General features: G+C 38.4%; 3 protein-coding genes across 3 annotated transcripts; 1 reads left to right on the top strand and 2 right to left on the bottom strand.

Moving 5' to 3' along the window:
- On the top strand, nt 704-2,939 carry LOC18781986. The gene is made up of 3 exons (XM_007217209.2): nt 704-1,148; nt 1,478-1,501; nt 2,262-2,939. The coding sequence occupies exons 1-3, from the start codon at nt 944-946 to the stop codon at nt 2,606-2,608; spliced, it is 576 nt and encodes a 191-aa protein (XP_007217271.1). The 5' UTR covers nt 704-943; the 3' UTR covers nt 2,609-2,939.
- Nucleotides 3,874-7,269, bottom strand: LOC18783228 (fatty acid hydroperoxide lyase, chloroplastic). The gene is made up of 3 exons (XM_007215216.2): nt 6,483-7,269; nt 5,045-5,426; nt 3,874-4,711 (listed from the first exon to the last, which is right to left on the bottom strand). Exons 1-3 carry the CDS (start codon nt 6,933-6,935, stop codon nt 4,071-4,073), a joined length of 1,476 nt encoding a protein of 491 aa, XP_007215278.1. The 5' UTR covers nt 6,936-7,269; the 3' UTR covers nt 3,874-4,070.
- Nucleotides 7,850-12,392, bottom strand: LOC18784216 (condensin complex subunit 2). The gene is made up of 13 exons (XM_020559709.1): nt 12,000-12,392; nt 11,668-11,769; nt 11,377-11,494; nt 11,108-11,181; nt 10,973-11,030; nt 10,681-10,881; nt 10,278-10,564; nt 10,009-10,153; nt 9,668-9,912; nt 9,539-9,569; nt 9,256-9,395; nt 8,759-8,869; nt 7,850-8,126 (listed from the first exon to the last, which is right to left on the bottom strand). The coding sequence occupies exons 1-13, from the start codon at nt 12,267-12,269 to the stop codon at nt 7,938-7,940; spliced, it is 1,971 nt and encodes a 656-aa protein (XP_020415298.1). The 5' UTR covers nt 12,270-12,392; the 3' UTR covers nt 7,850-7,937.

Raw genomic sequence — 12,496 nt, 5'->3', positions numbered from 1 at the left:
GGGGGAGCATTCAAAAGTCCTCTAACATAGGACATATGCACGTTGTACTCTTTTTCCTTCGCTTAGGTTTTTTCCCACTGGGTTTTTCCAAGCAAGGTTTTAATGAGGCAACCAATCTAGGGACATGTGGTCTCCAAGGAGGAGTGTTGTAAAGAAGAAACATGTGGAGCCCACATTTATGGGGCCCACAAAGAAAATTAAGCAAAGTATTTGGAGGTTTATCAGCTGCACACTCACGGATGTGTATTGTAGAATCACGGGTGCCATTTAACATGTCTATAAATAGAGAAAGAAGAAGAGAGAAAGAAAATAGGAAAAAAAGAAGAAAAGGAAAGGAGGAAAGAGAGAGAAGAGGAAAGAAGAGGGTAAGTAAGCAGAGAGAAAATTCAGTGAGTCACACATATTGTAAACACTATTGTAGTCATATTATTATATAGTGAAAAGTTACTGTTGCTGCTCTCCGAGGACGTAGGCGTAGCCGAACCTCGTTAAATACTGTGTCTCATCTACTTTACGTGCAGCTCAAAATTCGCACATATCCCAGGTTATTTTATAACAAGAGTTAATTATTAGTGATAACACAAAACCAAAAAACGACTTTGACTATTAACACAAAATAATAAACTGGGAAATGAAAATGGAAATGGACCAACTGGCAAAAGTCTCACTCTCAAATTAATTTTTTTTTATAAAAAGGATAAAAACACGGTCACAGTCTCACAGGCTTTCGCAGATGTAAAGAAGCCATCTTTGATCTTCACAAGTCCCAACTAAAACTATACGGCAGTCGGGCCGTGAAAAACCGTTAAGAATCGACGTTGCCGGCTCCAAAGCTCGGGACTTTCGATTCGATTTCACAAGCTGAGGAAGAACCCAGATTGGAAGAGAGAGAGAGAGAGAGAGGGAGAGAGAGAGAGAGAGAGAGAGAGAGAGAGAGAGAGAGATGGCGATGAGTCCGGCAGTGTTGAAGGCGGGGCTGGTGATAGTTGGGGTTTGCATAGCCGGGTACATAGTGGGCCCACCTCTCTACTGGCACTTCATGGAGGGCTTAGCTGCCGTCTCCCACTCTTCATCTTCTTCTTCCTTATCTTCTTGCCCTCCTTGCACCTGTGATTGCTCTTCTCAGCCTCTCCTCTCCATCCCCATTGGTAATTTGCTCTTGTTTGTTCTTCTTTCACTTGCCTATGATCCATTTTGGCTAGATCTGATTGGATCTCTTTTATGTTTTCGTTTTTTATTTTGTTGAGTTTAGCACATTTTGTACTGATTTGATGCCAATGAGCTCAAAATCCCATTTGGGTTCACTGATTCATTCCATTATTTTTCATATCTGAAGTTGGTAGCTTTTATTGGTTGTGATCAATTTGGGATTTTTTTAATCAATTGCGTTACTTCATTCAGCTGATTTTACTGTATTGTTAGTTGATTGTCATCACTATCAGATGTGTACTCATCTTGCTTTGTTCTTGTTCTGCAGGACTCAGCAACATTTCATTTGCAGGTTAGTCTCTTCACCGCAAATTAACTTGTTCTGCATGTATGTTCTAGATTGATTGCTTTGTGATATAACTGACTACTTAGTACCTTCTCTTTGCCATAAAGCGAGTAATTGTCCCCTGTTTATGTTAGATAATTCATTTTCCCTGAGGTGTTACCTTTTAAGGACTGATATTATAGCAAGTATCATTCAATCCAGTATCATCGTCGCAAAGTTTTCACTTTCAGATCCCACTCTCCAATAGACAATTTTTTCTGGAAGAAATGTGAAGTCTTGCAGTATTGCAAACTTTCCTGCTCACTTTTATTCTCTCAAATTCTGTCTCTCAACATCATCTAGATGATTCTGTAGAATGTGTGTGGTTTCTCCACACTACACATTTTGCAGTTAAGACTGCATCAAGAGCTCACAGCCTAGTAGATTTCGTTCATTGGACCATAACTGAATTCTGGCCTTTTCTTTTTCCTGTGCCCTCTCACTTTTTGTCTATCTTAACTCGCTCTTTAAAATTGCTGATTTAACGTGAAGGATGGATTTGCGTCTTTGATGCTTGTCCGTTTCATTCTTATTTTGGTTGAACGATCATCTAAATAATTCAAATTACAAGGTTGTGGTTTTCATAAGTTTGGTTTTAGAATTTAGGTAGTATTTTTGGTTTTCCAAATTGGGTGATGCAATTATAGGGCTGCATGAAGGTTTCAAATTTCATTCAATCCTTAGAAGCTTCCACTGTGTATTTATGTCTTTGGCACATATTATGCAGATTGTGCAAAGCATGATCCAGAGGTAAGTGAGGACACCGAGAAAAATTTTGTGGATCTTTTGACTGAAGAGTTGAAGCTTCGGGAAGCTGAAGCTTTAGAAAATCAACAACGAGCTGATATGGCTCTGCTGGAGGCTAAGAAGATTGCATCCCAGTATCAGAAGGAAGCAGACAAGTGCAATTCAGGGATGGAAACATGTGAAGAAGCAAGGGAGAAAGCTGAAGCAACATTGGAGGCACAGAGGAAACTGACAGCAACATGGGAGCTTAGGGCTCGTCAAAGAGGATGGAAAGAAGGGGTTACAAATTCTAATACTCAGACGCAAGGAAATGTTCAGACTGTGTAGAAACCCTCTGTGGCAATTATGGAACAGCCAAAGGCTAATCTTCTTCAACATGGTACTTCCTCTCTTGGTTAGTGATAAACTCTTACTAGGACACTCTTCTTCAACTTAAATGGGGCATCATATGCAATCAGTTTTATTTACCAGACTGAATTATTTGTATTTACAGTTAAAAGTATAGAGAACATAGTTGTTATCTAGCATGTCAAAAGCAATGAATGTTGTCAAGAACCCTGATCATCTCAATTCTCCACCCAATTATAGTTGAATGTTCCACATGTGAGACTGAAAGCAGGAATTCTTCATTAAATATCAGTATGGATGGTTGTCTAAATCCTGGCTTCATTGATTGAGGTATGTTGAATTCTTTTTGTATTTGGTCTAAAAATCTCCATAGATCTGATAAGAGGTGGTGGAGGCTGCTGGCTGCTATTGATCCAACCTAACAATATTGGGCATGAGTGGTGGGAAACATGTAGGAAAGCTTCACTTCTTGAGAGGATTCTAAGTAGACACTTACATAGGCTGAAATTATTGTTTTGGCATATAGAAAGCTGGGCTGTCCCAATACCTCGGCTGGCCAGTCATCCATGATGTCCTTGGGTTAATTGGGGAAGCAAAGCCCAGCTTGTGGGCAAGTGGGACTTAGGCTAGTCCAAAGACCAGCAATAGGCGAGATGAGATGCAATATGGGAAAGAAACCCTTTCTTCTTCTTTTTTGGGGTTGCAAGGAAGAACTCTTAAACTAGAGAAGTGGAAAGATTATCAGACTTAGTGACGCTTCTTAGAAGCAATTTCAAGTTGGAATTCTTCCTCCTTTCCTTGATAAAAAATGAAAAGTTGTCACACCGAGACTGTCGTATACAATGCAACTTCTCAATCCTTAGAATGTGATAGTTTTGCTAATCATGTTCTGTGAGTGAAAAGTTACATACAAAGATTGCAAGTATACAAGAATTTCTTGTGAAAAAGCTACAAGATCTATAGACAAAATATTGCAAAAAATGAGGAGCAAGATCATGTTGGCTATCCTAATAATCTTGGTTTGGGAGGGCCTAATCTCATTCAATGCCTTTAAAGCTCATCCAACTTTGGATACTACCTATGCACTTAGCACATAGGTGTACGAAAGGAAATTTGCTATCAAGAGGGCATGCATGCTTTTTGAAAGGAATGTGAACTCATTTGTGTCAATTTGTCATATCATACCAAACAGAGCCATAGAAGTTCAAGCGGAGTGGGGCTACCCTTGATCCACACCACCACAATAAACCCTTCACATTCTGTTCACTTTTATTTAATGAATCTGGGCACACCCAACTTGCCCTTTTCCCTCAAGTATCTCTCCGCTTTAATTGACTACAAACCCCAAACGACACCAAATTTACAAAAACAGACAAAAATACATTATTTCATCATCCATCACATCCCCATTTCAACGACTGTGATCACTCACATTGCTCTCTTACTTGGGTTTCTCAAGGGCTGTGATTGAAGTTGCGGTCCCAGTCATTGAATCATATCTTTGAAACACATAAGCAACAAACAAGCAAGCCGTGAGGGTCACAGTGTCCTTTCCAGGACACTGTTTGTTGTACTGGCTTGGTGAGCCGGTCTGCGGTCCATTGGACCAGTACAAGTAGTTCAGTAACTCCTTATTTTTCAAGAACCGGTCCGGTTGAAAAGTCTCTGGTTCATCAAAAACCTTCTCATCCTTCATCACCTGTGGTTGATACCCACAAAGCAACTCACCCTTCTTGATGTCAAAAACCGAGTCATGTGAACTCAGTTGAAAGTCCTTCCTGGCCCGGGCGTATTGGAGAGGAACCGGCGGGTTGCACCGGAGTGTTTCGTATACTATAGACTGAACCAGTGGCAAATTTTTAACTGAGTCGAAAGTCAAAGTTGAACCGGCCTTTTCTCTGACTTCTTTGACTATTTTGTCTTGTAAGCCGGTGGTGTCACTAGCTATTGTGCTTATTAACGTTGGTAGAAAGACAGAGAACCCACCAAACGCGTTGAAACCAAGCACAAACAGAAGGTTGTGAATTACTTCTTCTTGGCTCAGTCCAAACTCGGTTTCACCTCTCTTCACTACTTCTTTACCTGTAAACAATTCCATAATTTGTGTTCATGGCACATGTACAAGCTTAAACTTGTTGAGGATTGTCATTTGTACCGGATTTATCGACCACGTTATAGAACATATCTCTAATAGCCTATATATTATATGTGTGTCCCACAAAGATGTATGGTAATATTCTCTTGTCAAACTTATGTCAGCAGATAAATGTTTATGTTAAATCTGGACAACATATTCACATAATAATCAACTCGATTAGTGGTCCATAAACAATATGTCAGGAGAACATTTCCCTAAAGATGTAATCTACAATATGCTAACTAAATGTAAGTAGAAACAGTTTGTTGGTAACATACCTTGTTCCTTAACAAATTGGTAAAGCTTGTTGTAGTCTCCACTCACAAGAAAAGATGGGTATGCAAAAGAATGGAGGAGAATCTCCTCCAGAGGCTGAAGCAAACCAATCTTGACAGTGGGGAGGAGCTGGAGGGCGAGCCACCGGTCCAACATGGCGTAACCGGACTCAGCTATCTTGGGTGAGCTTGCTGTGTCAGCACCAACTAAGCATTTTGTGAGGAAATTGAAAATGAATTTCTGGAGTGGGATCAAGTAGCTGGCACTCCCATCCTTGGACACTTCTGCTTCTATTGTGTCAAACATGGTGGAGAGGTTAGCAGTGAGCTCAGGTACCCAAACCTTGGAGCTTCTTTTCAAGATGTCCATGGCAAAGTTCTTGATCTGTGAAGAAGATCTTAAGATTGTAATTAGCTTAACAAGAAATAAGCATATCACAACAAGATGATACTTCATTCCATATTTACTAAGAATTATTACTGTGTACAGTTAACTTTAATCACCATGGTGACTTTAGAGGAAACGGTAGTAGTTCATTTTATATAAGAGTAAAAAAGGGAAAGTACCGAGAAATAGCAGAAAAATTTGTATGAAACAGGAATTGCACTGTTTTGCTATCCTCAACAAATCACATGCTGCCATGTGGAAAAATTATCACGTGTGGCATGCCGTGATTGGCTGAAGATAGCAAAATAGTGCTATTCCCGTTTCCCACAAGTGTTTCTCCAGAAACAGAGAGAGACCATTGACCAAACCCGTGGAAAATTCATCCCAATTCACTGAGCAATCTGTTAATCTTAGTCCACTCAAAATTTAAGATTATCTATCTCACATTCAACTGGACGTTAGGACCACCAACAATTGTTGTAATGGTCCCAAGAGTAGGGGTCCTGCAGAAGTCACAATTTTCTTGGTACAAATTTTGGGTTGGCTTGACTCACAGCCTAAACATATGACAAAAGACAAACCAGTGTGTTCACACATTTGGACCATTTTGGGACTTTTCAGCAACCTCATTCTCCAGGAAAACATATCCAACAAGTCTCTCATCCATTACTGTGATGAAAGAATCTACTTCTAGTTCAGCAACAGACATAAACAAGCCACAGTTTCTTCAATTGCTCGACACAATTTTTCTCTTCTTCTTAAAATATGGCAACTAATAAACCGGTAAACCAACGGACCAGTAAATGAACCCGAATCTATAAGTACGAACGAGTAATGTTTTCTTGCGAGATTTTATGTTGTTAGATAAATTCTTATGTTGTCAGTAAATTTGAGCCACGCATTTAGACAAAAATCAACTCGAGATTTATGATAATATAATAATATAAAATATTTGTGTTGCTAGACACTAGATTTGGGAAAGAACATTTCCGGATCTGAACATTTTCAAAAACAAAAACAGAAACAAAAAAGTATCCACATGAGTTCATGTACCTTAGCGTGTTGTGGTTCAGTGGTATCAAGGTAAGCACAGGTCCTCAAGCCCCCAGTAAAGTTAACACTGGGCATGAAGTCACCAACAAGAGTATTCTTCTTCTCGACCAAGTCCATGTCGAAGAGGTACGAGAAGGACTTGCCGTCCAGAACAGCCACAACGTTGGGGTTGACGTTGAGAAACAGAGGAAAGCTCGGAGGGACATTTGTACGGAACACAGTGCTCTTGTACTTCTCAGTGCGTTTTTTGAAGAAGGTTTCAGGGCCTTGGAACCAGAAGTAGTCCAGGCGGTCAGAGATGGGCCCCAGAAGCGGCCAGCCGTAGGCTCCGGGAATCGTACGGACCGGAAGTGATACTGTCGGTGAAGAGAGCGGTGGTGATGATGGTGGTGAGGGTGATGAGGATGAGGATGATGATGGGATGCCAGGCGTCATGCTCATCATGAAAGACATGGGTTTTTTATATAAATTTTTTAATTTTGTTTTGGGTTTTGAGATTTTGAGATTTTGTGTTGTGAAGTGGAGAGATGTTTTTGGTTTTGCTATTTCTGTAGTTGTGAGGTTAAAGGTAAGAGCTTTAGTTATAAATGCTCTGTAGTCTTTCCCGGCCACTTTTGACACACAAAAAACGTGAAAAATTCATCTGAAAATCTGTATCCAAAAAAAAGGGACAAATAAGAAATGTTGTCGCTTTAAAAAAAATCACATATGTATGGTTTCAGCCTTTCAGGTATATTAATAACTTCGCACTTTTTATAATGACTGAAATACGAGTTTTAAGTTCTTTTTTCATGTTCAAGGATAGGGATAGGGATATTCCAATCTAAACATGAAGAAGGGGTATCTAAACACATCCATTCTAATGAAGTTGGCTAAGCCACGTGTCTACAGAGTTGATTAAGGCCACCATAATTATCTGTCTCTTGCAAACTTAAAACTCTAAATAATTAGCACATGATATGCGTTCAACGCAAAAATAAATGAGCAGCATGCAACTCGTTGAGAATCTTGCCACAAACAAATGCATCACAGCTCATTGAAGTCATTGTTTATTTATCTTGTAATTGAATGAGAAGATTTTATTGCGATCAGGATGGATTGTGATCAGGATAGGGCTGTGTGTGCACATGTCCTGCCTTTCTGAACGAAACGTGGGGTTTGTCCATTTGCCTGCCTTGTCATTTGATTGATTGAGTAAATAGTCTACGGTTTTGTTATTTTTGAATAATATTTCTTGCTTTTTATTATAAAATAACATTGCTTTTAATGAGACACATTATATTTTTAGTTTGATTTGCTGAAGACCAAGAAATTAGAAACCAATATCAACTTCATCCTTGTCATCAAGACCAATTTAAAATAAAATATTGAAAGGAACAGCAGGATATTATTATAAATAAATAGAGTTGTAAACACACTTTTCATTTCATTTCCTTTTCAATCATAAACAGAGAGCTAAGGAAGGTGTATGCTGAGATCATCCAAATTGGTGGTGCCAAGGATGCTCAAGCCATGCTCATTGGCTAAATGTAAAAGGCATATGAAACACAGATGAGGGGAGATTTCATTGATAGTTCCAGCAGCTCTGCAGTCACTTGGGAAGCTGGCCAAGATTTGCTTGAAGGATGCCAGTTGTTCTTGACCCTTTCCAAAATCAGAAATATCAACAATCAGAATTTACCTTCTCAAAATAACGTATATCATAAATGAAGGACGGCAACTAAAGAAGACATGTGGAGTAATAGCAGTTCCTATTCCTAAATATGGTTCTGTGTTGATCTTCTATTCTGTTTATATAATTGTATCCAATACAAGAATAGAAAAACTTTTATGAAATCGGAATAATACTACTTTGCTATTTTTCAAGCTATACTAAGTGAAAAAATTATCATATATGGTATAGCTTAATTAGTTAAAAATAACAAAACAATGTTATTCCCATTACACACACAAGTGTTTCTCATGCAAGACACAGGTACTTATGCATTTCTGTTGGCCGATCACATCAAGGGCCACTACTGGTAACCAGTACGTTCCAACAGACAGATTGATTGCCAGCATGAATAAAAAAAGGAAAATAGTCTTCAATCAATTGGAATAATACATCAATAATCGATAGCTCGTATTAGTATAGAAATAAATCCCGAATTAAGCTTTCATGTCTTCTAACTTTTTTTATGTAAAAACTCATTCCATATGCTATATACTATATAGCCTAAGGAAAACTGCACAAAAAATTATATGCAGAAAGAAATGAAAAGAAAAACTTAGCGCACCTGTGTCGACATGTGAACAGATTCTTGTACATGGCCCCAAAGGGTTTCTTTCAGAACCTGGACATCAACTTGTTTGGAAGTCTTGTCATAGTGGACTTCAATTTTGTTTACCTGTATTGTTTAGATGTAGGAAGAAAGCATAAGCAAAAACTACAGATTTGTTTTAATGAGCTTTGAATTACAGACTAAAACTATTCCTAAGATTGCAGCCCTTATCATCTCCATGATCAATATCTATAAAACTAGACATAATCCAATTATAAACTTGTAAAATACTTGTAAGACAAAGGGAGAAATAAAATACAAAGTTCTTCCTACTTCATAAAATATATATATATAAATATAAATAAATAAACCTTGTAAAATACTTGAGATGAAATCAGGTTTGTAAACCACCATAACTCTCCAAGTCATAGGCTACCTAACACTCACTCTCAGACTTGTGGTCAAGTGCAAGGGGTCTCAAATTACGTCAAGCTGAAAAGTTAGAAATCAACCTGGCGAGGCTGAGAAACAAGTGTGCTAAAGTCCTCCACATCACTATGGCTAATTCCGTCATCATATTGGCCACCAAATACATCATCATCATCGTAGAATGGCGATTGCCCATAATCATCAGACTGTCGCCTCGATTCATCTAATATCACAACAAGTACTCTATATATTAATTGCACATTTCATCATTAATAAAAATTTAAAATAAAATAAAAGGATCCAGAAAAAATGTTGATTATTGGTTATCCCTATTTATTACCAACCAACGAGAAAGAACTTTCTTACCTGAGGACTTCTTGCCTCTCCTTCCAAGGAACTGCAGCACAAAAAAAAAAAACGCATTTCATGAAAAAGAACGAGCGTACACCATTTTGATGGAAAAACATATATAGTATGATTGTTGCAACACATTACCTTTACATTAGGTATCAGAAATAGCTTGATAAGATCCTCTGGTTGATAGTGGCAATCCTCAGGAAGCTTTGTATTACAGGGTCCTCTATTTGCTGGCAGCAGTAAGGACTTCGGATTTTTTGGAGAAGCAAAAATATCTGGCATTTCTTCTTCCAAGGCTTTCGTGAAATCAAGATCAGGCTGTACTTTTTTCCTATGTCGTTTAACCGCCACTGGTTGTTCTCCAGAAGGATCAATCTCGGAAACTGAGAAAACATATTGTTGCACTATGTTACCATACTACTGGAGCACAAGAAATACACATACACATACTGGTTGATGATATAACCACTGAACCAGACCTTTAGTTTTTCGATACTTCCAATGATCAGGACCTGCCCATGCATTTTGTTTTGAAGTTAATCCAAGACTTAAGAACAAATACTCATCAACTTCCTTAAGTCTCTCCTCGTTATCACGCTCATCGAAAGCGCCCGGTTCATTTTCCTACAAATTTAAGAGATTATCAGGGAATAAAGTGATTCTTCACTTATACACACAACTAGAGAGAGACCAACTGAACAAATATATACAATCAAAACCAATTATAGGGATAGTTTGTTCAAAAAACCTCGTGACAACTAGGAAAAGTTGAATTTTCACAGTTAAGACCCTCCTCTACCATGCTTGTTTGGTCATCATGTTCGTAATCCCAGTTCCCAAAGTTCTCAGGTACATCACCATCAAATTCAACTTCATTATTATGGGCTGCGTCTACTTGCTCTGCTGATTCTTGAGAACAGGAATAAATATCTGCTGGCCTTCTGTTATCTTCATCAAATCGATTGACTATATTCCTGAGAGTTGGTGAAATTTCATCTTTCATTCGCATGTTCAATACCATTTGTTCAACATACTCTATAAAAGAACAAGAAAACATGACTGTTATTAAAACTGAATATTCTCATTTGAAAAAAATAATATGGGAAGACGAGTTACCAAGAAAACAATACATTACCAAAAATGCAACTCACCACTAGCAAAAGAAAGATCGATGGTATCTGATTTATCATGTTGATTATCACATGACATGCACTTCGCTGGTACTTCCGACGAGTCAAAGAGAACTCTGCATCTACCATATACTCCAAGATTATTCATTAAAAGACCCCTAGCCCCACCTTCATCAAATTGTGCAGATGTCTGATGATAGAGTGGATCAACTGCAAATGCAACTGAAAAATACAGACAAATTAATATTACAAATTTGACCTCGCATTTCACACTTTAAAACTATTTATACGGATAACAAGGATGTGTGCTCACCATCAAACTTTTTTACATTTAGAGCCTCAAAAGACGACTCCAGCGTTGATAAAGGTGACTGCATTTATGGATTTACGTCAGTACTTGGCATACAGAGTTTATTAAATCATTCGAGTGAGCCAGAGAACTATCAACCTTTTTCTCCATCTCTTTCTTGGAATGCGCCACATCTTGTCCATTGTCAACAGCGGCATCATCCGGACTAGTATCTAACATTACAACACAGCATCAAGAGAACTATACAACTTTACAAATTGACAGTTAAATTTCAAACTATAGATGAGCTGATTAAAGATAACTATACAACATAGTAATCACTCCTACAAACCGTTAACAATTAAATTGTTTCAGCCAAGAATTTGACTTGAACAAGAAACGAAAGAACAAAGTATAGTGAACCAAACCTTGTTCGTCTTCTTGGCCTGCTCTATTCATTCCACCAAGGACCTTATATGCCTCAGAGTGTACTGAATCCACCCTTAATGAGTAAATTTTGACTCCAGCTTCAAGAGTGCAGCTTGCCTGCACAGGTAGAAAAGTGATACATATTTAATTGAACATAGCATATTCAATTGAATGAATGAACTTTTGGCCACACCTTCAAGTTCCAAAACTAATCCGAAATATCCACAAACGACGAACAATACTTAAAAACAAACCCTTTATATATCATACCATCAAAAGGCACAGCTTACCTTTTGAAAATTCGTCTCAGCGTCATTTTCCTCTTCAACCTTAATAATTTCCGTCAAATGGTCTATCAGATTGAGCTCCCATGTGTTCTTTTGATTAATTTTCTGCACCCAATAGATAAAACTCAAAATCTAATACAGTACAAAGGGTTATCAAAATTCAACCACAGAAAACCCTTTTGTTTAAATCATCATTAAGTACTAAAAAATGAAATACTTCAAAATTCACACTCATATTGACAAACAGATTGCTATAAACTTCTAACTTTTGGTTAAATCAAATTCATTTGAAAACTTTGAATGATAAACTAACAGAGAGAGAGATAAGTGCTGACATTTTCGCTAGCCAGTTTGATGCAATTCTGGAACAGCTCGAGAATCTGCTCCTTGCCGAGGCAGGGATCAGTATCCGCATCCAGTGGCGGTAAATTGAGCGCAATGGACTTTCTGCGAATCGCGGCGGCGCGTGCCGCACGTGCTTGTGCACGCTCGAGGTGGTCGTCGTTGGAGCCGAGGAAGAAGGGGCTGGTTGGAGACTGGAGACGAGCGGCCATCGGGAGCCTCTGCTTCTGGGCCGTTGGGTTAGGGCTTAGGGTATCGGCCATTGTAATCGAAAGATTGAATTGGGGAAAGTATGAGAACGGGAGAGTTGAGATGGGAACTGATGGGTACGAAGAGGTTTTCCCTCCACTTTGTGTTTGAAATTTTTGTGGGGTTTTGACGTTAGAGATTTGTTATGGTGCTTGTCATACGTACTATGACCATCCATTTTGTGCAGCAATCTTTATTGCCTGAATATTACCCAACAAAACAAAAAAAAAAAGTTTCACTT

The sequence above is a fragment of the Prunus persica genome, chromosome G3 (genome assembly GCF_000346465.2).
Source record: "Prunus persica cultivar Lovell chromosome G3, Prunus_persica_NCBIv2, whole genome shotgun sequence".
Classification (NCBI taxonomy): domain Eukaryota; kingdom Viridiplantae; phylum Streptophyta; class Magnoliopsida; order Rosales; family Rosaceae; genus Prunus; species Prunus persica.
This window is presented reverse-complemented; position numbering and strand designations above follow the sequence as displayed.

Excerpts from the sequence above, each read along its gene's own strand:
- LOC18783228 (XM_007215216.2), bottom strand. The coding sequence starts at position 6,935 with ATGTCTTTCATGATGAGCATGACGCCTGGCATCCCATCATCATCCTCA. Across the intron at positions 5,427-6,482 it reads CTGAACCACAACACGCTAAG|ATCAAGAACTTTGCCATGGA; the intron begins GTACATGAACTC and ends TCTTCTTCACAG. Across the intron at positions 4,712-5,044 it reads CCAATTTGTTAAGGAACAAG|GTAAAGAAGTAGTGAAGAGA; the intron begins GTATGTTACCAA and ends AATTGTTTACAG.
- LOC18784216 (XM_020559709.1), bottom strand. The coding sequence starts at position 12,269 with ATGGCCGATACCCTAAGCCCTAACCCAACGGCCCAGAAGCAGAGGCTC. Across the intron at positions 11,031-11,107 it reads AGAAAGAGATGGAGAAAAAG|TCACCTTTATCAACGCTGGA; the intron begins GTTGATAGTTCT and ends CCATAAATGCAG. Across the intron at positions 8,127-8,758 it reads CTGTTCACATGTCGACACAG|GGTCAAGAACAACTGGCATC; the intron begins GTGCGCTAAGTT and ends GATTTTGGAAAG.
- LOC18781986 (XM_007217209.2), top strand. The coding sequence starts at position 944 with ATGGCGATGAGTCCGGCAGTGTTGAAGGCGGGGCTGGTGATAGTTGGG. Across the intron at positions 1,149-1,477 it reads TCTCCTCTCCATCCCCATTG|GACTCAGCAACATTTCATTT; the intron begins GTAATTTGCTCT and ends CTTGTTCTGCAG. Across the intron at positions 1,502-2,261 it reads CAGCAACATTTCATTTGCAG|ATTGTGCAAAGCATGATCCA; the intron begins GTTAGTCTCTTC and ends CATATTATGCAG.